At 54.3% G+C, this 24289-nt stretch overlaps 1 protein-coding gene and 2 non-coding genes across 4 annotated transcripts; 1 reads left to right on the forward strand and 2 right to left on the reverse strand.

Annotated features, from left to right (window-relative positions):
* Positions 1–8290: 8290 nt before the first annotated feature.
* Positions 8291–8364, reverse strand: TRNAT-UGU (transfer RNA threonine (anticodon UGU)). The gene has a single exon. It is a non-coding gene; the product is annotated as a tRNA-Thr (tRNA).
* Positions 8365–14943: 6579 nt separating this feature from the next.
* Positions 14944–15015, reverse strand: TRNAE-UUC (transfer RNA glutamic acid (anticodon UUC)). The gene has a single exon. It is a non-coding gene; the product is annotated as a tRNA-Glu (tRNA).
* A 3026-nt stretch (positions 15016–18041) lies between these two features.
* Positions 18042–23279, forward strand: LOC142070323 (uncharacterized). 2 transcript variants are annotated; one of them, XM_075123965.1, is made up of 2 exons: positions 18042–19861; positions 22690–23279. In XM_075123965.1, the coding sequence occupies exons 1-2, from the start codon at positions 18530–18532 to the stop codon at positions 23089–23091; spliced, it is 1734 nt and encodes a 577-aa protein (XP_074980066.1). In that variant the 5' UTR covers positions 18042–18529; the 3' UTR covers positions 23092–23279. The 2 variants fall into 2 exon arrangements, with proteins under 2 accessions (XP_074980066.1, XP_074980067.1); XM_075123966.1 differs by having other exon boundaries at positions 18042–19826; positions 22690–23066.
* Positions 23280–24289: the final 1010 nt, after the last annotated feature.

Genomic DNA, 24289 nt, shown 5'->3' on the forward strand with positions numbered 1-24289 from the left:
GAGTGGATCCGGAAATGGACGAGGCTACTCCGATGTCTCTCCCTCCGAGGGAGAGCACTGGTGCTTAACCAACTAGTCCTGTCCATGCTCTGTTACCGGCTCAACACCCTGGCCCCAGCCCCGGGTTTCCTGGCCCACCTCCGGAGATTGATTCTAGAGTTCTTTTGGTCAGGAATGCACTGGGCCCCTGTTGGGGTTCTTCATCTACCCCTGAAGGAAGGAGGGCAGAGCCTGAAGTGTCTGCACACTCAGGTCTGCGTTTTCCGCCTCCAGTCCCTGCAGAGGCTCCTTTATAGTGCAGGTAGGTCGACGTGGAGCATATTGGCGCACGCCTTCCTGTGCCGCTTCCAAGGGCTCCGATACAACCGGCAGCTCTTTTATCTCTGTCCGAGAGGTTTTCCGCGAGACCTCTCTGGGCTGCCGGTCTTCTACCAGGACTTCCTCCGGACCTGGAAACTGTTCTCAAAGACCAGGTCCGTGGCAGCCACCGTGGGAGCAGATCTCCTCACGGAGCCCCTGCTACACAACCCCCAACTCCGTGTGCAGGTGGTGGAGTCCCACTCGGTGCACCAGAGTTTGGTCCTGGTGGAAGTCACGAGAGTCGGAGACCTCCTGGACTATGACCGGGGAGACTGGCTGGATCCCCTGATGCTCATTCGGTGCATGGGGCTCTCCAGACCTCGTACCCCCTGGCGCGTACTTCAGGAGGTGAAGGCCGCCTTGACGCCCGCTGCTTGGGCTTATCTTAATCGAGCCCTGCGTGAGGGCTCACCCCGCCCACCCTCTACCCCAGGCCTGCCGGACCTTTCAATCGGGCCCCTACCCCATAGATCCCAACAAACCCGTCACCCTTTCACTGCAAGCCAGCTACATGAACTGCAGCCGATCAGCTTCCATATCGCGCCACAGAAATATCTATACACACTCACGCTTCACCTCCTTCATGCCCACACCGTGGTGTCCCGCCCCGATACAAAGTGGCGGGACCTCCTGCCACCTTTGGAGGGTGAGCAACCTTGGTGGGCCAGCCTGTATTCCACCTTGGTCCCGAGGCCCGTTGGGGACATTAGTTGGCGGCTCCTTCACGGAGCTGTGAGCACGGGCGTGTTTTTGACACGGTTCACCCCCATCCCGGATACTTGCCCTTTTTGCAACGTGAGGGAAACCCTGGCGCACGTATATTTAGAGTGTGCCAGATTGCAGCCCCTTTTTTGGCTCCTCACGAATATTTTATTACGCTTTTGGCTACACTTTTCCCTTCACCTTTTTATCTACACACTCCCCATCCGTGGCCCCACAAAATCGCGAGATCTCCTGGTTAACCTCCTCCTAGCCCTAGCTAAAACAGCCATTTATAAAACCAGAGAGGGGAGATTGGCTAATGAAGCGTCCTGCGATTGTAGGGCTGTTTTCTGATCCTCAGTACATTCACGTATCCGGCGTCCACCGACTCCCTTGACACCTTCGAGGAGCGGTTGGCGCTGTCCAAGGTTCTCTGCTCGGTGACCCCGTCCGGTTCCCTCCATCTGACCCTTTGATTGAGGGGACGAGCGAGAGACCCCAGCCCCAGTCGTTGCCGCTGTGGATACCATCATCATTGTCACCTAGGAGGGGTCCTATAACACGTGGGTGTAACCCCCCCCCAAACTGCCCACCCCGCAGCCGTGTCCATCTTGTCGGGCACTCTCAGGAGGGGAATAATTGGTGACACTGGGCATGGCACTAGGTAACTCGAGGGGGTGGAAGACCACGAGTGTCGAGGAAGCCCTCCCGCTCTAGGCCACCAGGTAACTCAGGAGGGTGGAAGACCACGGGTGTCAAGGAAGCCCCCCCGCTCTGGGCCCAGGCTAGCCTGAACACTTCTCCCTCCTGAAGGCTGCTGTGTTACACCTTCTGTTTGCTCTTGTTTTGTTGCATAGTTTTGCTTTATCCTCTTTGGTGATTCTTTGTAAGTGTTACACAAATAAAATTCTTTTCCACTTCAAAAAAAAAAATCTCTCCTAAAAAAAAAAAAAAATTCTCTCCTAAAGCCCCCTGGCCTGGGCTTTTCTTACTTTTTGACCCTACTTTAGTTCCCCCCGCCCGGGCCAGACGCTTTTTTGTTTTCTTTTTTTTTTGCTCTTTTTTTTTGCTGCCGTTCGAGTGCTGGTCAGTTGCCAGCTTGCTGCCAGCTCCCCCCCACGCCTGCTCTCGGATGCCGCTTTTGCTCCAGCTGAAACCCCCGGAGGGGGGGGTGAGGACTGCCGACCCGCTACCCGGAGGAGGGGAGTGGAAGCCCCCAGACCCAGCCATTTTGCTGTTATTTCTAAACCCATACTGAGCTAGGAAGGTTCTTCTTATCTCTGCAACATTCTTGGCCTGCTGAAAGCCTCACTACAAAGCCGGAAGAGAAGATAGCCGACAGAAAAATATCACCCAGGGAAGCTACGAACCATCGTGGAGTGGGCCGTAAGACTGAGTACCTTTTGAATTGTACTCTCGTGTGGGGGAGTTTGACTGTGTTTTAATTGCGTTTGTAGGGGCACAGGGGGTGTGGCACGGAGCTGCCCCCCTGATCCATCGGTGCCCCCCCAACACTATTACAACCATCACAGCCCCCCCGCCGTCCGTCCCTGCTGGCAACTTGCCATCTGCCTTTGGATTCAGCTGTTTGCTTTGAATTTTGCCGTTCGGACCGGACACAACAGCTGACCAAACGAGACTCTTTGGACAAACGTGCGTGGGTCCACGTCCCGTTCCCCCCCCCGGACTGTTTACCCTACAGTTTGCCCCTATTACCGCACCCCAATTCCTGTTTTCCTCCCCCGTCCATTCCGACCCCTTTGGCACCCCCCCCCCCCCCCGCCTGCAGCCCAGCAGCGAGGAGTGGTTAATCTGCTTCCCCCCCTCCTCCTTCTGGTATCTCCGCATCTCTCCCTGCTCACAATGGTGGGGAATGAGAGGGGTGAGACCCCTCTAACAACCTCAGTTGCCCCTCACCCACCTCCCCCCCTGCCCAACCCCCAAGCTCTCCCCCCCACCAATACTGTTAAAATGTCTGCCACTGCCCCCGCTGGGGCATCGGCAGTAGGAGACACCAGGACGACTACTGCTGCTGCTACGTCCACCGCCCCCCCAGATTCTAGGAACCCCCCCGCAGTTGGCTGGAAAGGCCAGGGTGTGAAGAACGGAAAGGGCCCTGCTAAAACCACCAGGCCCTCCATGGCAGGGGCTGCCCCTACTGCTGTGGCCTCGTCATCGACCATGGCGTCCCTCCCTGCTGTTCCCTCCACCAGCTCTGCGAGCATCCCTCCCCCGGCCCCCAGTACATATGCCCGGGCGGTGGCACCCCCCTGCTGCCTGCCACCTCGTCATCTTGCCCACCCACCGCCTCCGCTACCATCAATAGCGGCCGGGGCCCCTTTCCCACCATGACCAGGAAGCATGGCGTCCGTTGCCTCCTGGTCCTCACCTCGCCCCACGTGGAGACATACGTGCAGGTGTTGGCGAGGGTGGTAGGACCCACTGCTATCGTGGCGGCCTCCAAAATGTACGGGAAGGTCGTCCTTTTCTTAGCATCGGAGTCTGCCGCCCAGGAGGGGGTGGAGAAGGGCCTGGCGGTGGGGGGGGTGTTTGTCCCCTTGGAGCCGCTAGAGGACCTGGGCGTCCGCCTGGTCCTGACCCCTGTCTCTCCTTTTCTACCCAATGCCGCCCTGTTACCCGCTCTCTCCAGCCTGGGGAAACTTGTATCTGTCATCAGCCCTCTCCCGTTGGGCTGCAAGGACCCCACCCTCCGTCACGTCCTCTTGTTCCACTGGTAAGTGCAGCTTCTACCGCCACCAGCGGCACGTGACAGAGAGGCGCTCGAGGGGTCCTTCCTAGTCCCCTACCAGGGAGCCCGCTATCGGGTTTTTTACTCCACGGGAGAAGCCCGGTGCTACCTCTGCCGCTCAGCGGAGCATGTCCGAAGGGACTGCCCTTTGACCCAGCGGGGAGGGGCACCCGAGACCCCCGAGACCCGGCAGGACGTCGGCTTCGTTGTTGCCGACGCCCCTGGCTGTCCGGCACCTGAAACCACCTCTCCTCCTGCTCGACCCACCGCTGCTCCCATCCGGGCCCAAGAGACACCCCCCTGCAACGCCCAGACGAGCAAAGGAGCCCCACCCTTGTTATCAACAATCCAGCAGAGCCTATGGAGGAGGGTGCAGCAAAGCTATTACCGGGTATAGGAGAGGGCCCGCCCCAAGGAGAACCCCCCACCCCTCATGCTGCCTCACCGCTACCCCCCTGAACACCTGAACAATCGCCTCCGCCCCCGACACGACCCCTGATAACCAACCCCCAGATGACGCTATGGAGGGCTGGACCCTAGTCCAGGGGAAGCGAGGCAAGCGTAAGGCTCGAGCTCCGCTGCACCCATCTGATGCGGAGGCCCCCTGGAAGACCAGGAAGGGAGGCATTGATACTGAGCCTTCCGCTATGCCCACGAGTCAGATCCATCCACCGGTGTCGAGAGGGGAAGACAGAATGGCATTGGAAGGTAGAGTCTCCCCTCCACGGGAAACCCTCCCCTCCGAGACCCCTGAGGAAGCCCCTTCTACCCGGATACCACACGAACCCCCCCGCGAACCCCGTTGAGGCGGGCCCCAGAGGAGGGGCCCCCGGGGTAGCAGAAGACGACCTCTCATCCATGTATGAGGAGATTGAGGCCCTAGGTTTGACCCCGGTCACCCAGGGAGAGGATGATCTACTGCCGGCTGGCCTCGATCTGGGCAACCTCACCCCAGTCCCCCTTTCCCCATGCTTCCTCCCCCTACCCGCCTTCCTGGGCGGGCACCCTACAGAAGGTGGTCCACCACCTAATGCCATGGCCACCAAATCTACCTCAGAGCCTGCGCCTAGCATCACTGGGAGCCCCCTCCCTCAACCCTTGAATCTGCTCAGGAGGCACCATTTTTCAGCTGCTTGCCTCCTGAAGCCCAGAGCCTTGCCTCTGCCCCCGCCCCCACCCCTGTCCCTGCCCAATCCACCTTCTCCTGCAATGCTATTGCCACCCCTGGGGTTATTTCTTTTCTGTTTTTTGCGGATTCCCCCCAGGGAGCAGCCTTTGCATTTTCCTGCCGCGACCCATTAGGAACTGCAATTTTCCCTCCGCCATCCCCTTCTATCCCAAGGCGTGAGAGTGTCGAGGAAGCCCACCCGCTCTAGGCCACCAGGTAACTCAATGCCTCCTCTCTCTGAGCAGACTGTCTCCAGGGCAAGAAGCTTACACAGCTTCGACCTTCCTGGCTCTGACTTCGGAGAACTCAGCATCCCCTTCCACACTGTTCACTTCCTGCAGTGAGTCCGCCCAGGCGGGGCTCCTGGGGAAGCCAGAGGGCCCTGCACCCCAATTCCACAGTCAGACATGACTCTCAGCCGGCCGGTAACACAGAGGGTTTATCAGACAACAGGAACACGGTCTAAAACAGAGCTTGTAGGTATAAAGAACAGGACCCCTCAGTCAGGTCCATCTTCGGGGGTAGGGAGCCCAGACTCCAGTTCTGGGCCTCCCTCCGTTTCCCCAGACAGCTCTAAACTGCCACTTTCTAGTCCCTCCTCTAGCCTTTGTCTCTTTCCCGAGCCAGGAGGCCACCTGATCTCTTTGTTCTCCAACCCCTTCAGTTGGCACCTTGCAGGGGAGGGGCCCAGGCCATCAGTTGCCAGGGGACAGGGTGTTGGCCATTCTCTGTGCAGACACCATCATGCTGGCCCTCTAGGGCTCTGCAACAATCACACACCTTTATCCCACCACCTAGATACTTAAGGAATGCAAAGGGGAAACTGAGGCACCCACAGAGTATTTTGAGACAACATTAAGAACATTCCCACTTCATCACACATGGCCTGCTGACAGCCACAAATACACCCAGCCAGCCTGCTCCCGGGCATGCCAAACGCTCACTGAAGGCCACCCGCAGGCCAGCAGGCGGGGTGGCTGCTGGTGCTCTGTGGCCAGCCTCAGAATGTGGTAGGAAAGCAGGGCCAGCCCCTCTGGTGGGGCCTCTGACTGGTCCCATTTACGGTGCTCGCTTTTGCAGTGGGGCAGGAGATTTTTCCCCCAGAGGCTTTTCCCCAGCTGGTGAGAAGCAGAGAAACACCCAGGCTCCAAAGCTGCTATTTAGGCCCCCTCAAGCACAGGGACAGGAGCTCATTTGGAAGAGGGAAACTGCTCCACACACTAGCCCGGGCCTCTGCTCATTTTCTTTGGCAAGTCAGGAACGGCAAAGGTTAGCCTGGAAGACCCGGGCTCATGCCCTAGCCCTTGTGAGGCCCTACCCCCACCTCCTTCCCGGGGCTCTAGCTGAAGCCAGAGCACTGGCCTGAGCAGCCAAGAAGAAGCTCCAGCCTTGAAGGAAGCAGGACGTTCAGCACAAAGGGAAAACTGCACAAGCATGACGGGACTTGAACCCTTCATCATCTCATCCATTAGGCCATACAGTCACCTGCAAAAAGTCTCTCCAAGCACTTCTTTGGAAAAGGCAGACATGGGTGTTTCTCGGCGGGTCATCTACTGAGGGGGCCGAGACACCGTGGGCAGAAGAAGTCGAGGTCCCAACGAGAGGTGAGACTTAGTTCTATGGAGCCAGGTGCAGGATATGGCCGGGAGGCTTGAGCATGGGGGATTGGGGTGCAGCGGATGGACCGGCTGTCTAGCTGTGAAGATTTAGTTGCACTGGGGCTGAGGAGGAGGAGGAATCCTTCTGATAGGCAGTGGCGATGGAGAAAAAGAAGAAGGGTTCCTGGGACTTTTTTTGTCTCACTTTTACCTGCCTGCTTGCTTTTGTGGTGGAAGGGGGTAGCTGCACTCAGCGAGCTGGGCTAGCTTAGTCAGTAAAGCATCAAGCTCTACATCTGAAGGTCTGGGGTTCAAGCACCATGTCTAGGCACTTAGCTTTTTAAGTTGCCTTATGTGGCAGGAGCCAAATGAGTCCTGGTCATGTCCAGAGCCACACACGGATTCCCAGAAGCCCTGACAATTTCCTGGAAAGGCCCCTTTCTCCTGCTGAGTCCTTAGGAATCAGGAGAGAGGCCCACACTCACCTAGACCTAGACAATGCAGTCTCGGGCTGGCAGGAAGCGCTGAGGGGCCAGGGGCTGAGAAAGCAGAGGGAGAGAAGCAATGAGGGCAGAGTGAAAGAGTAAAGTGGCTTATGGTCCTGCTATTGCAGTAAACTTTCCTGAAAACCGAAGAATTACCTTTATATTTTGTTTGTTTGTTTTGTACAAAGGATACTTGCTGCATACCTAGGCAGGGGAGGCCTGTCTATGTAAACACGGTCTGTTCCTGAAGTCTTTCCCCCAGCTCATCACTAGATGTGAGGGGGGGAGGTCATTCAGACCCTCCTTACACTTTGTATTTAAAAACGCACCCAGAGCAAAACTCCACCACTTCCCAGACAAGCCTAGCACACACCATCCACCCAGGTATTAGCCTTCAACAGATCACGACTTTTACAATGATAGCTCACCAGGCCGACTCTGTACAAACCATACCTTAATTCTATGAGAGTGGTGACTATGGGGCTTCCAGGGTGCTGCTTTGAGCACAGCCTGCCACCCCTGGGCTGACACTGCAATGGAGACGTCCCCGTAGAGTCCCTCTCTCCCGGGATAAAGATGGCAGCAGGGCTGGCCTGGGTCACCTGATGTGGGCTCCTGGAGCTCAAGCTGTGGGGCTCAAAAGTGGGGTGCAGATATCACATTAATCCAGGACAGCGGCTTGGGCTGTAAAGTTGCAGTGTAAGTGTCTCGGCTCAGGCTCAGGACCCTGCTCTAGGAGCCCAGAAGGTTGGGCGGGAGTTTGGCAAGTGAAAAAGGTAAAACCGCAGTGAAGTATTCCCCTGGACTCAATGGCATTTCTCCATTTTTCTCTCTGCTTCAGGGCAGGGACAAAAACAGGTCCTGTTGCATTCGTTATTTCAAAGGGAGGTTTAGGATTTTCATTCTCAGACACGGTGCACAAAGCAGGACTCAACCCTCGGCATAAACTGAATGAGCCGCCCACAGATTCTGGCAGCCCCAATGAGCCACTTGGTGTGAGAGCTCGGACCTGCCCCTGTCCCAGAGGGAGGGGGTCGTTTGCGAGGGGACTGCACCACTGACCTATCAGCCCTTCACACCCAGACTTTCAGTCACTCTATTATCAGTGCCTATGAGTGTAATTTAAACAACAAAACCAGCATCACTGGGCTAGACCAAAGGTCCACCTATCTCTGTATCTTGTCTTCTGACAGCAGCCAGTACCAGGTGCCCCAAAAGCCACTCAACAAGGCACCACTGGGAGTTGAACCCAGGATCTCCTGTTTACAAGACAGGTGCTTTAGCCAGCTAAGCCATGGTGCCCGTCTCTGGCTAATGTATGGTGTCTGCCCACACCTGACTCCCTGCCAACGCCCCCCACGGCCGGACAAGCGTTGCTTGTGTTGGATTCTGTAAAGCAGAGAAGCAGGTGAAGTTTTGCTCCCAAGGTGTGTGTGTGATTCTTTGGACAAGTCTGCGCTACAAAATTAGGTCAGTGTAACGACATTACTTTGGGGGGTAAAAAATTGAACCCCCCTGAGCAATGCCGTTATGCCAACCTAATCCTAGTGAAGATAGCACTGGGTTAACAGGGGGACTTCTTCCCACCCACTCTGCCTCCTTGGCTGAGGCCTGCTGGTCCACCTTTCGCTCACTCCTCTCTCCCCGAGGCCTCATTGCCGGCTGCTTGTGCCTCTCCGCCCCCTACCCCACCGTCTGCCTGCCACCCACACTTCTCTGCCCCCTCTCCTGAGACAGACTCTGCCCGCCACCCACACTTCTCTGAGCCACCCACACTTCTCTGAGCCCTCCCATGAGACCTGTCCAGCCTGCCACACACTCCTCTCTGTCCCCTCCCCTCACCTGCCCTGAGAACCGCTCACACCTCTCTGCCCCTCCCACGAGGCACCTGCCCGGAGGAAGTTGTGGCTCTTCAGTTTCAGTGCCTGAGCATCCTTGGCCCCAGTGGGAGCCAGGCTACATCTACACGACAGAGTTATGCTGCTTTAGTTAAAGCGTTTTAATTAAGCCGCTGTTGCATGTCCACACTAGGCTGCTTGTGTCACCGGAGCGCATCCAGGCTAGCAGCTCTTGGATCGCCACAGAGAGCAGTGCATTGTGGGTCGCTATCCCACTGTGCAACTGGCCGCAGGGTGCTTTGGGAAGGGTTTGCAATGCCTCGTGGGCAGCCACACGAGGCAGGTTTCTCTATCCCATTCTTCCATGGGCATCCGACTCGATTGCCAGCTGCTTTTCAGCTGCCGTGGGCGTGGTGGGCAGAGAGTGTGTGTGTGTTGGGGACAGTGTGTGTGTTCGGGGAGCGTGTGTGTTGTGGAAGAGTGAGTGTGTTGGCACGCTGTCCCTAAGTTCAGACAGCTGCTGGAAGCAACCAGTCCTGAGTCAGGGGGAGCGGGACACCCCAGTCCTGAGTCAGGGGGAGGGGGGACACCCCAGTCCTGAGTCAGGGAGAGCAGGATACCCCAGTCCTGAGTCAGGGGGAGGGGGACAGCCCAGTCCTGAGTCAGGGAGAGCGGGACACCCCAGTCCTGAGTCAGGGGGAGGGGGGATACCCCAGTCTGGAGTCAGGGGGAGTGGGACACCCCAGTCCTGAGTCAGGGGGAGGGGGACAGCCCAGTCCTGAGTCAGGGAGAGCGGGACACCCCAGTCCTGAGTCAGGGGGAGGGGGGATACCCCAGTCTGGAGTCAGGGGGAGTGGGACACCCCAGTCCTGAGTCGGGGGGAGGGGGACACGCCAGTCCTGAGTCGGGGGGAGCGGGACAGCCCCGACATCAGCCCCCACTTCCCGCACTGGCTCAGCACAGCCCAGCAGTCTCTGTCACATACACACACTCACACACACTGCTGCCTGGCTGGCTGTGTGTCAGGGTGCAGGAACACGGGGGTTCAGAGGGCCACGGGCCCAGCACTTTTTACCAGCCGTAAGGGTGGACAACAGAGGGGGGAACACGGTGGAGCCTTGGGGGGGAAGAGGCGTTCTGTGGCTGTGGCCTCGGGGGGAGGGGTGTGGCGAGGCATGGGGGAGCAGGGGCAGAGTGAGTGAGGGGCCTTGGGGAAAGGGGTGTCATGGGGGCACCACAGTTCAGACGCCGGTGGGTCCCCCCATAAGGAAGATTCTCCCGCTGTTATTAGTGCTGGTTAAGAAGAGGGGAAAGTATCTGCATCTACCAGCCTTTTATGGCTGTACAAGAAGCAGGGACAATACAGAGGGACCCACCTGCAAGTGCCAAATGGCTGGACTGGCTAATGCAACCTGCAGAAGTCCATGGCACACTGGGATATAGAGTCGAGTGTACATCACCATCATTATTGCAAAGGGATAATGATAGGAAGATTCACAATTGACTAAGTAGTTACATGCAGAGCTCATTGGCTATTCCTGCTCATTAGCGTCGCTGTGGACTGAGCTTTTTCCCCTCTCTGTCTCCCTTCTCGAAGAGCAGAAGTACCTCAAGCAGCCATGTGGCTCCTTCACACACCCGCTTAGATTTCAGGATGCTGGGAAGGTGTTTGGAGACTGTGCGAAAATCAAAGCTCTGTCCAGTGACGAACAGCCAACTGTGGGCATGTTCCCACCTTAAATCCCAGGCTTTATACCCTTTAAAACAAAGACACCTGTGCAAATAATTTAATTTTTTGCTTGCTACCGAGCCAAACCAAAATCATAACAACAATAATATTTCCGATTGACTCAAGATGCATTTTTTGGAGAAAGTTGCCTGAAAAAGCCTAGCATCGGCTGGAAACTGTCACTTCCTTCGCGGTCTTGTGGTTAGAATGGGTTCCATTCTCAGTCAGGGAAACTTTTCATCAACACATATCGAAACAAGCAGGCTTTTCTAGACCCTCAGAGCAGAAATTAGGCACGTTCCCAATGTGGATGGTTTATACAAATAGAGCTGTGCGAATCATTTGTTGTTTTGCTTTCTAGCGAGACAAACCAATGACATCATCACCATCCTCATCATCATTCACGTAGACCCCAGATGTAGACCCTGAAACATGTAGACCCTGAAACATCATTCACGTAGACCCTGAAACAAAGCTAAACAAAATTTCACTTTCCTCAAACCAAAATATTTCAGTAAATAAAATAGTCATCCAGAAAACCTTTCGCCCAGGGCTATAGACAAGTCTTTGGAATTAACCGTCTGGAGAGAAGGCTCATTAGCCTCTTAATTGTGGGTTAAGTGGCCGATCGATTTCTAGCCCTCTGTCCAAATGCCCAAAGTGGTGTGTTTGTTTCACACAAAAATAAATTATGTTGAAACCTAACGCTGCGATCACGACACAGCATTGTGATTGTAAGGAAAGGAGAAAATTTCGACGGAGTTCAACAGAAGGAAGGTTTTCTCATCAGCTTCTAGCAAATGCTCAAAGTTCTGACGGTTCTTGGAACTTCCAGACGTATCGGCCAGAATTTTCCAAAGGTCCGGCACTGGCCCGCACCTCTAGAGCCAGATTGTCCAAAGACGTCAACACACTGAGTGCTGAGCTACTTTGAAAAATAGCTGGTACAGATCGTGGGTGCTGGACAATATGGTTCACGGTGCAGGAGTCTGAGGTTCACCATTACCTTCTCATAAAGCTGGATGTCTGGATTCTGCCTCAGCCCCGGTGCACGTCTTTCCTTCACATAATAAGTCAGCGGTAAGACTAGAACACCTTGCTCAAGGGACTCCAGGAAACCTGCAAATTGCTCTCAGGTTGATTGTGTATAAAAATGAACTATGCTGTAGAAGGGCCCTAGAATTTGTTAGAAATATGGCCTCTTGGCCTCCCCAAACAGCTCATAACACTAAAGAAAACAAGGAGCGTTAAATGCATGCTTTTGTGGTGTCTGAGTGGTCTAAGGCACCAGACCTCGAACTTTATTTTCTCCTCACTTGTGTGTTCTGGAGGCTTGGGTTCAAATCCCACATCTGCAAAGCGAAAGTCTTTCAACCCCCAGCAATGTGTGTGTAGACGTGGGATCGTTTCAACTCAAGAACTAGCACTAAAAGATAATAAATTTACCACTGAAGTGAAAAATGCACTGAAGTGATGGATTACGGGGTTTGTAGAAACAAGCTGGGAAAAACCAGCCAAATAAACGTGACTGCACAAACTTCCCACCTGAGAGACTTGTTGCCGGATTTCTGCTGCATTCATAGCCAGAGTCACTTCAAAACTAGCCCCAGAGTAGGCCACTCTGTTTATTGAACCAAAGATGGTTTATTAACACATTGCTCTATACCTTTGAAAAGCATCACTATCTGGAGTATAATTCGATGGTGGATGTGAGCAGCTTTGCCATTTTCTTTTTGTAACCTGCCCACCTCCAGTCTTGTTTTCAGTCACATACCAACACAACGTACTTACCAAATGTCACACAAACTAGTCCATTCCTCCCCGTAGTCAATCTATCTCCAGAATGTTAGAACGAGGCAGAGCACTGGGAAATTATCACAATAAGATTCAACTAAAAACTTGCGTTAATCGAAGCTGAGATGCATACACAGCCTATGGTACAGCTGGTGAAGTCCCAGGGACACGCTCCCGCTAGGGCTGGTTCTGAAATAACTGCAGAAGCAGATCAAAGAGAAGGAGCCCATGTGGGAGGTATGGGCAGCTGCCTTCTGAGTGCATCACTCCCCTGGGAGGTGTTTCACAAAACACAGCACTTCCCCTCTGAAAGAGAAACAAACTCTCTCCCCGCCAGTCACTGTACTTTCCATGGGGCCATTTGTCCTGAAGGACCTTGATCTCTCGGGCTAGTCCATGGTGACTCATAAAGAGCCATTTGGGGAGCAGGAGTCATCCCAATGGAAATCTCGTCACTTCTTTCTCGGTGCCACCTTCTTAGCCCTGGCTTTGGGTGCTTTGGATTTGACGTTAGCCTTTTTCTTTCCCTTCTTGACTTTAGGTGGGATCTTGACCACCGTCTGGGTCTTGGCAGCTTAGAACTTTTGAGGGCTTTTCCCTGCATTTTTTGGTCCTGCTGCAGACACCACCATCTAACGACTACGCCTGGAAATGGGATGGTGGCATTTCTGGGGATCCTGGCAGCTCTAACCAGCTTCTAGGTGGCTATTTTCCTTCTCAAAGCCACTGGCTTCTTCTCATGCCTTGTTCTGGGAGCCCAGATGTTGTCCGAATGTGAAGGAGCCAAGATGCTGGTGTCCTTTCCCTCACCAAAGAGTCTTTGCTCATCAGAGTCCCGAACTCCTGCTGGATGTGGTTCTTGTTCTTCTACACAGCATAGGCCCTGGAGAACTGGGATCTGCAAATGTGCATTCATATTATACTTTTGTTTAATTGATGAGAACATAAACTAGACACTTAGAGGATGGGAACTGATTTCAGCTGCTGGACGGCTTAGCTGGGTTTTTATTCTTTTGCACAGGAAAACGCTGAGCGTTCAAATTCACTTAAAGGATCCCGATTCAGGGGAACTCCTGCACATGCTGGAAATTGGTACGAATATGTTTTCATTTAAAAAAGGCTTCTAAAGGGGTACTTGGATGTAAACAAAGGACGATTTGAGCTGCAGTCAAACACTCTACCACTGAGCTATACCCCCATGACATTTGCATAAGCAAGTCAGTGATCTTAAGGATTTTGAAGGACAGGCTCTGCTCAGAGAGCTCCTCTTCCACTCCCAGACCACAGTGGTTTAATAAGGGGGTTCGATTAAGCTTTATAGATGCATGTAGACACCCCAGTCTGCACCCCCACGGAGACAGCCTCTCCCACTGACATAGTTACCGCCTCTCCGGGGGGTGGATAAACAACACGGAGGGGACAGCTCTCGCCCATCCCCTTAGAGCATCTTCATTAACGAGCCGCAGCAGTGCAGAGGCATTCGTACGTCTGTGCCACGGCAGCATTTTGAATGTTGACTTGCCTCAGAGGAAGACCAGACTGGCTCCATTTGGCACCTCGGATGGCAAGACACCCACACTGACTGCTGTGTGGTTGTGTGGCCATGGCTGAACCGCAAGAATTCCTGCCCGTTTCCCTTCTGGCTGGAGCATGAGGAGAGCGTGTCTGTGGCCGATGACGTTGCTGTAGATTGTCCATTCCCTGCCATGACAATTCAGACGGTCCCTGTCCCCAACATACCCCCAGCACCTCTGTGATTCCAATAGCAGGTTTTCTCTGGGACACTGAGATTTTGGGTGGAGATGGTGGCTCCTTTCATTCCTCACCCTGGAGGAAACTCAGCTTTTTATTCCATCCTTGATGATTCATGGAATAACAACAGCGGCATGAAGAAAGAGGAGAGGGAACGTCTCACAGCCGGGGGGAAGGTGGCCGCGTCCCCTCTGTCTGGCCATTGCCATTGCTGGAGAGAAGGTTTCACTGGAATTGAATGCCCTGGCTCAGAGGAGAGACACAGGAAGATTTTGCTGTTTATGGAGCCACACAAAGGAAATTGTTTCTCCGTGTAGAAATGAGGAGGGAAATGAAACACCCACATGGTGGCATCTAAGGCATAAGGAAACCCTGCAGGATTGGACTAGGATACGTTCTCAAGCAGCATGTTTCTTACTTTGCCCATCTGTCAATTTTGATTATTATGGATGGAAATATTTTGCCATTGGGTTGTGTGTTTACAGCAAAATTGACAATTACCAACAAATACGTCGCTCTTCCGAGCCTGCCTAGTCTGCAGTTGGGGGGTTTCAAGGTCACAGTCACTCTCCCCAGACCCCAGGCCAGGCCTGTGCTCTCCATGCTGCCCCCTTCCCACCCTGCTGGGATCCTTCCCTCATCTCCCCCCCCCCCCGAGAACTCTGCCCCCCAGCCCCGATTTTGGGATCCTCTCCCCTCCCCTGCTGTCAGGCTCCTGCCCCGTTCCTTTCTTTTCAGGCCTCCCCTCTGAGCAAAAGCTCTGCCCTCTTCCCACACCGGGAATTGAACCCGGGCCGCCTGGGTGAAAACCAGGAATCCTGACCACTAGACCACATGGGACTGGTGCTGCTGGGCTTCTCTAAGCCAACCCCTCGTGAGAGCAGCGACGCCGCCAAGCAGGGCCTGTGCCCAGGGCTGCATGAAACCTCCGGGTGCTGAGGTCTCCCCTCTATCCATTCTCGGTGCCTGTGATCAGGAACCACAGATCGGGGCTCTCAGGTGCTGCACAGACCGGGACTGAGATTAGGACCCCCTCTTGTGCAAGGTGCTGTACAAACCCAGGCCAACACTGGGACACCCGTGGGGTTCCCCTCAATTTCCCTCAGACTCTGCTGCCCAACTTCTTCTGACCCCCCGCAATAAACCCACCTTTCCAAACAGTCCTTCTTCCCCTGCCCCCTCTCTTGGCTTGCACACCCCGGGCCCACCTGCTCCCGCCCCCCAGGTGAAGAAGCCATGGAGACAACTTCAGCCACTGGAGACAGCCCCAGCCAGCGCTGCAGCCCGCCCCGGGGTGCTCTTTGCAAGACGCAGGAAGGGGGAGCGGTGGGTGCTGGGCAGAAGGAGGCAGGAGCCGGGAGAACAAAGCCCAGAGCTGGGCAGCTCCTGGGGGCAGGGCTCGGGCACAGCCTGGGGGCGGGGCAGCTCCTGGGGGCGGGGCTCACGCACAGCCCGGGGGCGGGGCAGCTCCTGGGGGCGGAGCTCGGGCCCAGACGGGATTCTGCTGCTGCCCCCGTGGGACCCAAGAGCCCGGGCTGGGCATCTGCAGCTCCCCCTGGGGTCCCTGCTGGGGGGGGGCATCATTAACCCCTCTGTGTCTGGCCAGGGGGGGCTTTCTCCAGCTGGGACCAGCCCCCTGGGCAGCCCTGGGCTCTGCCCACCCCCAGCCGGTGGCCCCCAATGAGTGGGAGACCACCGGGGGGGGGGAGAGCTGCAGAGGGGGCAGGAAAGTGACTTTCTGCCCCCCGGGACCCAGGGAGAAGCCTCGGAGCTGCCTGAGCCCCAGCGGAGCCGCCGCCAGGATCTGCCCCCGGCACTGCTGGGGAGGCAGATGCTGGGTCTCTGCTGGGGAAGGGAGAAGCACGTGTCCCCCATGGGGACTGCCCGGACCCCGGTTTCCCAATCCCAGTTGCTGTCCCCTAGCTACCAACACATTTGCCCCCAGCCCTCAGTTGCCCCTCACCTGCTCATCCCCCACTGCAACCCCTTTCCCTCATCCAGGGAGCCTTCCCCCTCCTTTGCCCTCTTCAATCAGCTCCTCAGAGGGCTCCCTGCTGCCCATCTGAACGGTGGCGGGGGGGGACGGGGACGGGACCATCACTTTCTGTTTATGTGTTGGACAGTCCCATAAAATCCAGTCCAACTGTCCCCCTTTTCCACCAATTAGTTAATAGCAATATAAAATCCCCTCCGGTCTTGGTGTTTTTCTCTGGTGTTATCCATTGGCTAGTTTGTGACAATTTTTCTTGGCAAATCTCAAAGGTTGATAGAAAATATCTGAAACGTTTGCCCCACTTTTCCTCTAGTTGTCTATTTCTAATTGAATAATGCCCTGAGATTTTCTTACCATTTGATCAGCAGAGAGACAGGGAAAATCTCACATTTACACCTTTTCTCAGATTCTTGAACATGGATCTAACACGTTTCCCAATGTTGCCCATTTCCGCTCTGTTGATTTATCAAATATTGATGCGAAATACACTCAGCTTTTACCTGATATCAACAACTGATAGAAAATCCTGCAGATTGCCACCCTTTCTCTTTCATTTCTGAACACTGTTCTCAAAAATCAGGTTTTGCCTCTATGTCGTTATCAAATGTCAATTAAAAATCCTCTCGGGTTTGGGGCTCTTCCCCATGTCTCTAAATCCCAGCAACTTCTCCTTCCTTGGAGGGAATCTGTTACCCTGAGTCCTTCTCCATCCTGGAGGTTGCAGGGAGTTAAATTGCCCAGTGATCATCTTTCCCCTCTCCTTTGAGAATCATTTGTTCCCCCCTTTATCTCTGTTAAAAATCTTTACTGATGAAAGAGATCAGCCATGTATTCAATACCCAACAAAGCCAGAGGCCTCCCTCTGTTTGGGGGATCAGTGGCTGCCAGCTGGCGAAAGGAGAGTTGGCTGGACCCTTTACATTTCTCCAGGTGGCACGGGATGAGGAGGTCCCTCTGAGTGCAACCTGGGTCCAGAAGTATCCCAAACCCTGTGACAAAGGGTCTCCGTGAGGGGTTGCTTCCCACAGTGCTAAGATGCAGCCACCTCTGGGGTGGATCCATGGTGGCCATTATTTGCTGATGACAGGGCATGGAAATTTCTTACCTATTTTGGCCCCTCCAGGCCGTCCATTCTCCTGTTAAATAAGCGTCCCCCAGGGCTCCCTCTGTCTGTATGACTGGCCAGCAAGGGGTGGTGATAACTTTCTATCCACTTGTCAGACACTGTGAGGGAACACTGTTGCTGGGGTGGGGGTGCATGTCTGTGTGGGGAGATTGCAGCGGGAGCTGAAGGGGCATTGTGGTAGGGGGAGGCCTCTGGGTGGCTGGGCAGGAGGGACCCTAGTCAGGTTGGTGGGTTCTGGAGGGTTTGGGGTTTCAGGGGGTGGTTGTGAAGTGCCCAGCCTGAGGCTAATGGTCCTGGAGGTGGGTATCGCTGGGGGCCTGTTGGCTGCAGACCAGTGGGGGTCTCTTGGGGAGGTGGGGCAGGGGGTTACAGGGTACCTGGTGCTGGGCCAGGGGCTCTGTCTGGGATTGCCCAGCCGGCTCCTGGGATCATTGTCATGCCCGGTGCATAGAGCTATGCGGGGGGGATCCCCGGCGTGAGGTCAAGGGATGCCAGACAAGCAGTGTGAGGGGTCCTGCTGTAAAGCATCAGGTGGTCCAGCTGGAGGGGGGGGTCCCAGGCAAATGGCATGCCATATCCTGCTGGAGGGCAGGCAGGGGTCCGAGGCAGGCAGTGGGGGACTGAATTCCCAGAGAGGGGTCCCCTTGGGGTGGTTTCTGGCTGCTGGGGGCTCTTGTTGGGGGCATTTTGGGATTCCCAACCTGGCAGTAACAGTCTGGTGGGGGGTTCTTTTGGGGTTCTCTGAAGGGTTAATGTTTAGCTATTCCACCTGGAAGCAGGCGGGGCACACCCTGACTGTTTCGTAGAAGCAATGCACACATTGCTCTATCCAAGGACAAGGGCTAGATATGAACCATGAGAACTCGATTGTTTGGACAGCAACTGTGGGAGGCTTTCTTAGCCTGGGCTCAAGGCCTGAGAACCAGGATTGTAGTAGATAGGGGATGGTAACTAAGTATATGAATTAACGTCATACATTCCTTTGTGTAGCAGTGTGTAATGCTTAGGGGGAGAAATATAATAAAAGGAGAAGGTGGAAGGCGGGGGGGCAGAACGGCCCATCTCAGCTCACCAGCCTGTTTGCTTGCATAAAGCTGTGTTCTGTCTCATCACTGAACCGCCACAACTGGCGCCCAAACGTGGGGCCCTCAGCACTCACCTCGCCCGGCAAGGGTTTCAGACGCGTCACTCATCCGCTTCGCGGATCCCGGTGAGTATTTTTCATTGTGGTAAGTATGGGAAGCTCCCTCTCTGCTTTGCAAGTGCAACACCGCAATGAGCTGCAGTATTTGCTGCGTAAGGCTCAGCATGACTGCCCGGCTCGAGCACTTACTCTCCTGCTACAGGAGGTGCGTGCCCAGTGCCCGTGGTATCCTGAAGCCGGAAGCCTTAAGCTAGCAGACTGGGAGCGATTGGGCCAGACATTGCACAAAGAGCCTCGGGCGCCCGTGCAGGCTTTACATGCCTGGCACCTCTGCCGCGATGTGGTACAGCGTGTCGCCTCCGACAGGCCCTCCCTCGCGAGGCTGGTGATCTCACCACGCCCGTCTGCTCCTGCAGCCATCCCCCCTCCTGGCGATGCGACACAGCGTGTCGCCTCGGAAAGGCCCTCTCCAGCACCAACAGAGGGGCTGCCGATCCCGCCGCCCCCGTCTGCTCCTGCAGCCATCCCCCCTCCTGGCGATGCGACACAGCGTGTCGCCTCGGAAAGGCCCTCTCCAGCACCAACAGAGGGGCTGCCGATCCCGCCGCCCCCGTCTGCTCCTGCAGCCATCCCCCCTCCTGGCGATGCGACACAGCGTGTCGCCTCGGAAAGGCCCTCTCCAGCACCAACAGAGGGGCTGCCGATCCCGCCGCCCCCGTCTGCTCCTGCAGCCATCCCCCCTCCTGGCGATGCGACACAGCGTGTCGCCTCGGAAAGGCCCTCTCCAGCACCAACAGAGGGGCTGCCGATCCCGCCGCCCCCGTCTGCTCCTGCAGCCATCCCCCCTCCTGGCGATGCGACACAGCGTGTCGCCTCGGAAAGGCCCTCTCCAGCACCAACAGAGGGGCTGCCGATCCCGCCGCCCCCGTTCGCTCCTGCAGCCATCCCTCCCCCTGCTTCGCCCCCAGTGCCTCTATTACCACCGCCTCCCTGGCCTTCCCCACCGGAGCCGGTGTGTGATCACCCTCCCCCCGTGGGGCCCCCCGGAGGGTCATCTGCATCTGCTCAGAAGCTTTCGCTGGTGCAACAAATGGTTCACGCAGCGAAAGCTCGATCAGATCTTACAGCGGAGGAGCTGGCTGATCTGGTCTCCGTTTGCCCGGTGACCTGGCAGAATGATGACCAGGGCAACCCCGTGGGCACCTGGACCACTTTGCCATACTCGGTGGTTAGAGAGGTAAAGAAAGCAATTCGTGAATTTGGCCTGACTAGCACCTTTGTGCGTGGTCTCATTGAAGGGATGGGTACTGGGTACTCCCTAATCCCTGAGGATTGGAAAACGCTGCTGCGCATGATGTTGTCACCCAGTCAGTATGTTATTTGGCTTAGTGAGTATCGGCAGATGGCAGAACGCCAAGCTCAGGTACATAGAGAGCGCGGTATCATTTATGAGCATTTGGCAGGGGAGGGCCCGTTTGCTACTATTGAGATGCAGTCTCAACTCCCTCAGGCCGTCTTCCCCATTATTTCCACCTGTGCCCAGCATGCTTTCAAGAAGGTCCCGGATTCAGGCAAGCCTACCAAAAGCTTTGTCAGTATCCGTCAGGGTGCCTCAGAGTCCTTTTTGGATTTTACCAACAGATTGCAGGAGGCTATCCTCCGACAGGTGGATAACACTGAGGCAGCTCACGAGCTCCTGTTAAAATTGGCAGTTGAAAATGCAAACGAGGATTGCCGCCGTGCTCTCCAGGCAGCACAAGCCTCTGGTATTTTAGAGCTCTCAGACATGCTGCGGGCGTGCCAGAACATCGGCACACAAGCCCACAAGGCTGGAGTTCTGGCTGCCGCCCTGAGAAAAACTGGGAAGGAGGGGAAGCGTTGTTACCGCTGTGGTAAGGAGGGTCATTTTCAGCGGGAGTGCCGCTCATCTAAGGCACCAGCCCGACCCTCAAAGAAGTGCCCCAAGTGTGGGAAAGGTTATCGCTGGGCTAATCAGTGTCGTAGCGGGTCGGGAAACCGCGTGACGGGTCCCCCCCGAACCCAGGGCCAAACGGGGGTGTTTCCTACTCAGGCAATCGCTCCTCTGCCTTGGAATCCGTAGACTCTATGAGGGCGGCGACTGCTGGAAGTGCAGGGCTTGATTTGATCATGCAGGAGGACACTGACTTTCGGCTGCCAGGGGAGGTCTGTGCCATACCTACACAGGTGACGGGACCTCTCCCTGCCGGCTTTGTAGGTCTTGTTCTCCCTCGCTCACATGCTGGGAAACAGGGCTTTTTTGTCATTCCAGGGGTCATTGATGCTGATTACACTGGCATTATTAAGGTTCAGGTGTGGACTCATCTTCCACAGTCGCTCCCGCGTGGACGGTCAATTGCACAATTGATTTTAGTCCCCTATCAGGTGCCAGCTGCCGAGGATCGAACTCGGGGCGGAGGCGGCTTTGGATCGACGTTGTCTCACTCGCCGTCTCACAGCGCGTCTTCTCCACTTGTTGCTCTGACAATTTCAGTCCGCCCCTTGAAGCCTCAGTTAACACTTCTCTTAGATGATGTTCCTTTTACAGGGCTGGTGGACACTGGAGCTGACGTTACGGTGATTTGTGATCTGGAGTGGCCGGTTAGTTGGCCTACGGTTCCTTCTAAAGAATTTTGGGGGATCGGGGGTAGTAAACCCGGGCGCCAAAGTTTGTCTTGGGTCACGGTCTCTAAACCGGGAGGCCGTACCCTTGCTACTATCCGCCCTTTTGTGCTCCCTGTCCACCTCAATATTTGGGGCCGTGATTTACTTACAAAGTTAGACACCACCCTCGATATTAACATCTGATGGCCCAAAACCCTCCCTCACCCACCGTGCCCTCCGCCTTACCCTTGGTGTGGCAATCCTTAGAGCCCGTATGGATTGACCAGTGGCCCCTCCCTCTAAAAAAGCTAAAAGCACTTCATTCGCTTGTGCAGCAGCATTTGCAAGCACAGCGACTGGAGAGCTCCACAGTCCCTGGAACACCCCGGTGTTTGTTATTAAGAAAAAATCGGGTGCTTGGCGGCTGTTACATGACTTAAGGGAAACAAATAAACGCATCCAACCTATGGGCCCCTTGCAATTTGGCTTACCAAATCCAAATTTAATTCCTCAAACCGATCAACTTTGTGTGTTAGATTTAAAAGATTGTTTTTTTTTACCATCCCCCTTTGCCCTCAGAATTAGCTGCTGTTATTTTGGCCTTTCAACCTTTTGCTGATTGTCCCTTTAATTTAATTGTGGATACCTATTATGTTTATTAGGTAATTGATCATTTACCCCTTGCCCTCATTACCCCTCAGGTTGATGCAGACCTCCTTCGCCTGTTTTTGTTTTTGCAGCACCTTTTTGCCACTTGTCATTTCCCTTATTTTGTTGCTCATATTTGCAGTCATACCCCTCTGCCTGGGCCACTCACTGAGGGCAATGCACGCGCCGGTCGCGCGTTGCGTGGTCAGGTAAATTCCCTTTTTTCTGACCCCATTGAAAGCCATGCCTTTTTTCATCAGTCTGCCTCTGTTTTGGCCCGGCAGTTTCACATTCCTGCTGATCATGCACGTTCCATTGTTCGTTCCTGCCCCCACTGTGCCGCTGCTGCTCCTACTTTTTCTTATGCCGTTAACCCCCAAGGTACCGCAGCAAATCAGCTGTGGCAGATGGATGTTACTCATGTGCCACAATTCCGCCCCTATTTGTTTTTACATGTTTCCGTTGATATTTCTTTAAGTTTTTTTTTGGGCTTCCCCACAACGTGGGGAAGCCACTAACAAAGTTATTCACCAATTGCTGGCCTGCCTTTTTGTTATGGGTCGCCCCTGCCAAATTAAAACAGATATGCCCCAGCCTACTGCTCTGCAGCCCTCTCCACCTTTTGTGCCCGCTGGGACGTCCGTCTTACACACGGAATCCCTTATAATTTCACGGGCCAAGCCATTGTTGAACGTGCCAATCGCACACTCAAAACCTTGCTAGATAAACAATTAAAACAAGGGGAGCTGCGTCTCCGAACCTTAGGAGACATTTAACAACAAATGCATATCCTCTTGTTTACTTTAAATAATTTAACACTGAATGCAGATCAGCAGACCCCTGCAGATCGGCATTTTCACAAATCTGAGGTACTGGAAAGACCACGTGTCTATTACTGTCAGCTGCCCGATCCACAGTGGCTGGGCCCAGTACCTCTAATCACTTGGGGTCGGGGATATGCTGCTGTGTCTCTCCCTGCAGGACCGTTGTGGGTTCCAGCTCGGTGTGTGCGACCGGCACTTAAACAACATGGCATGGCACCAGGGACTGTCGAATCCCATACCGGAGTTTCAGCTGACCTTGGAGACCGCGTTGCCCCCCGAGTCGACAACGACGGGACGGAAACGGAGGAGGCGTAGCATCCCAAGCCAGCCCGTGACATGGGGAGCAGTAAAAGCATTGGTCGCCGCAGCTCAACGAAGACTGGCAGCAGATCAACAGCCAGAGACTCCTGAGACTTTGTTTGTGGCGATTCTCGCCCAAATCACTGCTAATTCTGTGATGATTGTGTGCCTTTTGTGCCTGCTATTTCCTAAAAGAAGTGTACCCCTTTTAGATGATTATATTGCAGATGTTGAGCTTTTGGTTATTTTGTGTTTGTAATCATTGGGCTTACTTTTTGCTGCTGCTGTGTACAATGTATTCTTTCCTTGTTAAGATTTTGTAAAATTTTGCCCTGGAAAGCTCCCCAGGTTATGTCCTTGTCTGTCTGGGAGTTAAATAGCATGACAAAACAAATTGACGGCTACCATGAGATGGCCAAATATCAATAAATAAAAAACGGGGAGATGAAGGGTTGTTTAGCTATTCCACCTGGAAGCAGGCGGGGCACACCCTGACTGTTTCCTAGAAGCAATGCACACATTGCTCTATCCAAGGACAAGGGCTAGACATGAACCATGAGAACTTGATTGTTTGGACAGCAACGGTGGGAGGCTTTCTTAGCCTGGGCTCAAGGCCTGAGAACCAGGATTGTAGTAGATAGGGGATGGTAACTAAGTATATGAATTAACGTCACACATTCCTTTGTGTAGCAGTGTGTAATGCTTAGGGGGAGAAATATAATAAAAGGAGAAGGTAGAAGGCGGGGGGGCAGAGAACGCCCATCTCAGCTGACCAGCCTGCCTGCTTGCAAAAAGCTGTGTTCTGTCTCATCATTAAACCGCCACAATTTTTGAAAGTCAGCCCTTTTGAAATTAAAAACCCTAGTTGCAGATTTATTTTTGTTAATCCTTCCATTCAGTTTGAACTGAATTAGCTCATGATCGCTCGAACCAAGATTGTCCCCGACAACCATTTCTTCTATGAGGTCCTCACTACTCACCAAAACCAAATCTAACATGGCATCCCCTCTAGTCGGTTCAGCAACTACTTGATGAAGGAATCCATCAGCTATCGCATCTAGGAAAATCTGAGCCCGATTATTATTCCTAGCACTTGTCCTCCAGTCTATATCTGGGAAGTTAACGTCTCCCATGATCACGCAGTTTCCATAAGTATTTACTTTATGAAAAACATTAAAAAGGGCTCTATCCATATCCAGATTAGATCCCGGCACACCCCAAGCACTATCCCAGGGGAGGCTCTAATAGTTTTCTTCCCCAATATGATTTTTCCCCAGACGGACTCTGTCTTATCCATTCTATCGCTTCTTATTTCTTTACATTCTACCTCATCATTGATACGCAATGCTACTCCACCACCTTTACCTTCATTTCGGTCTTTCCTAAACAGCATATACCCCTCAATACCTGTAGTCCAGTCATGACTACTATTCCACCATGTTTCTGTTATCCTAAGA

This window comes from Caretta caretta, chromosome 28 (assembly GCF_965140235.1).
Source record: "Caretta caretta isolate rCarCar2 chromosome 28, rCarCar1.hap1, whole genome shotgun sequence".
NCBI lineage: Eukaryota > Metazoa > Chordata > Testudines > Cheloniidae > Caretta > Caretta caretta.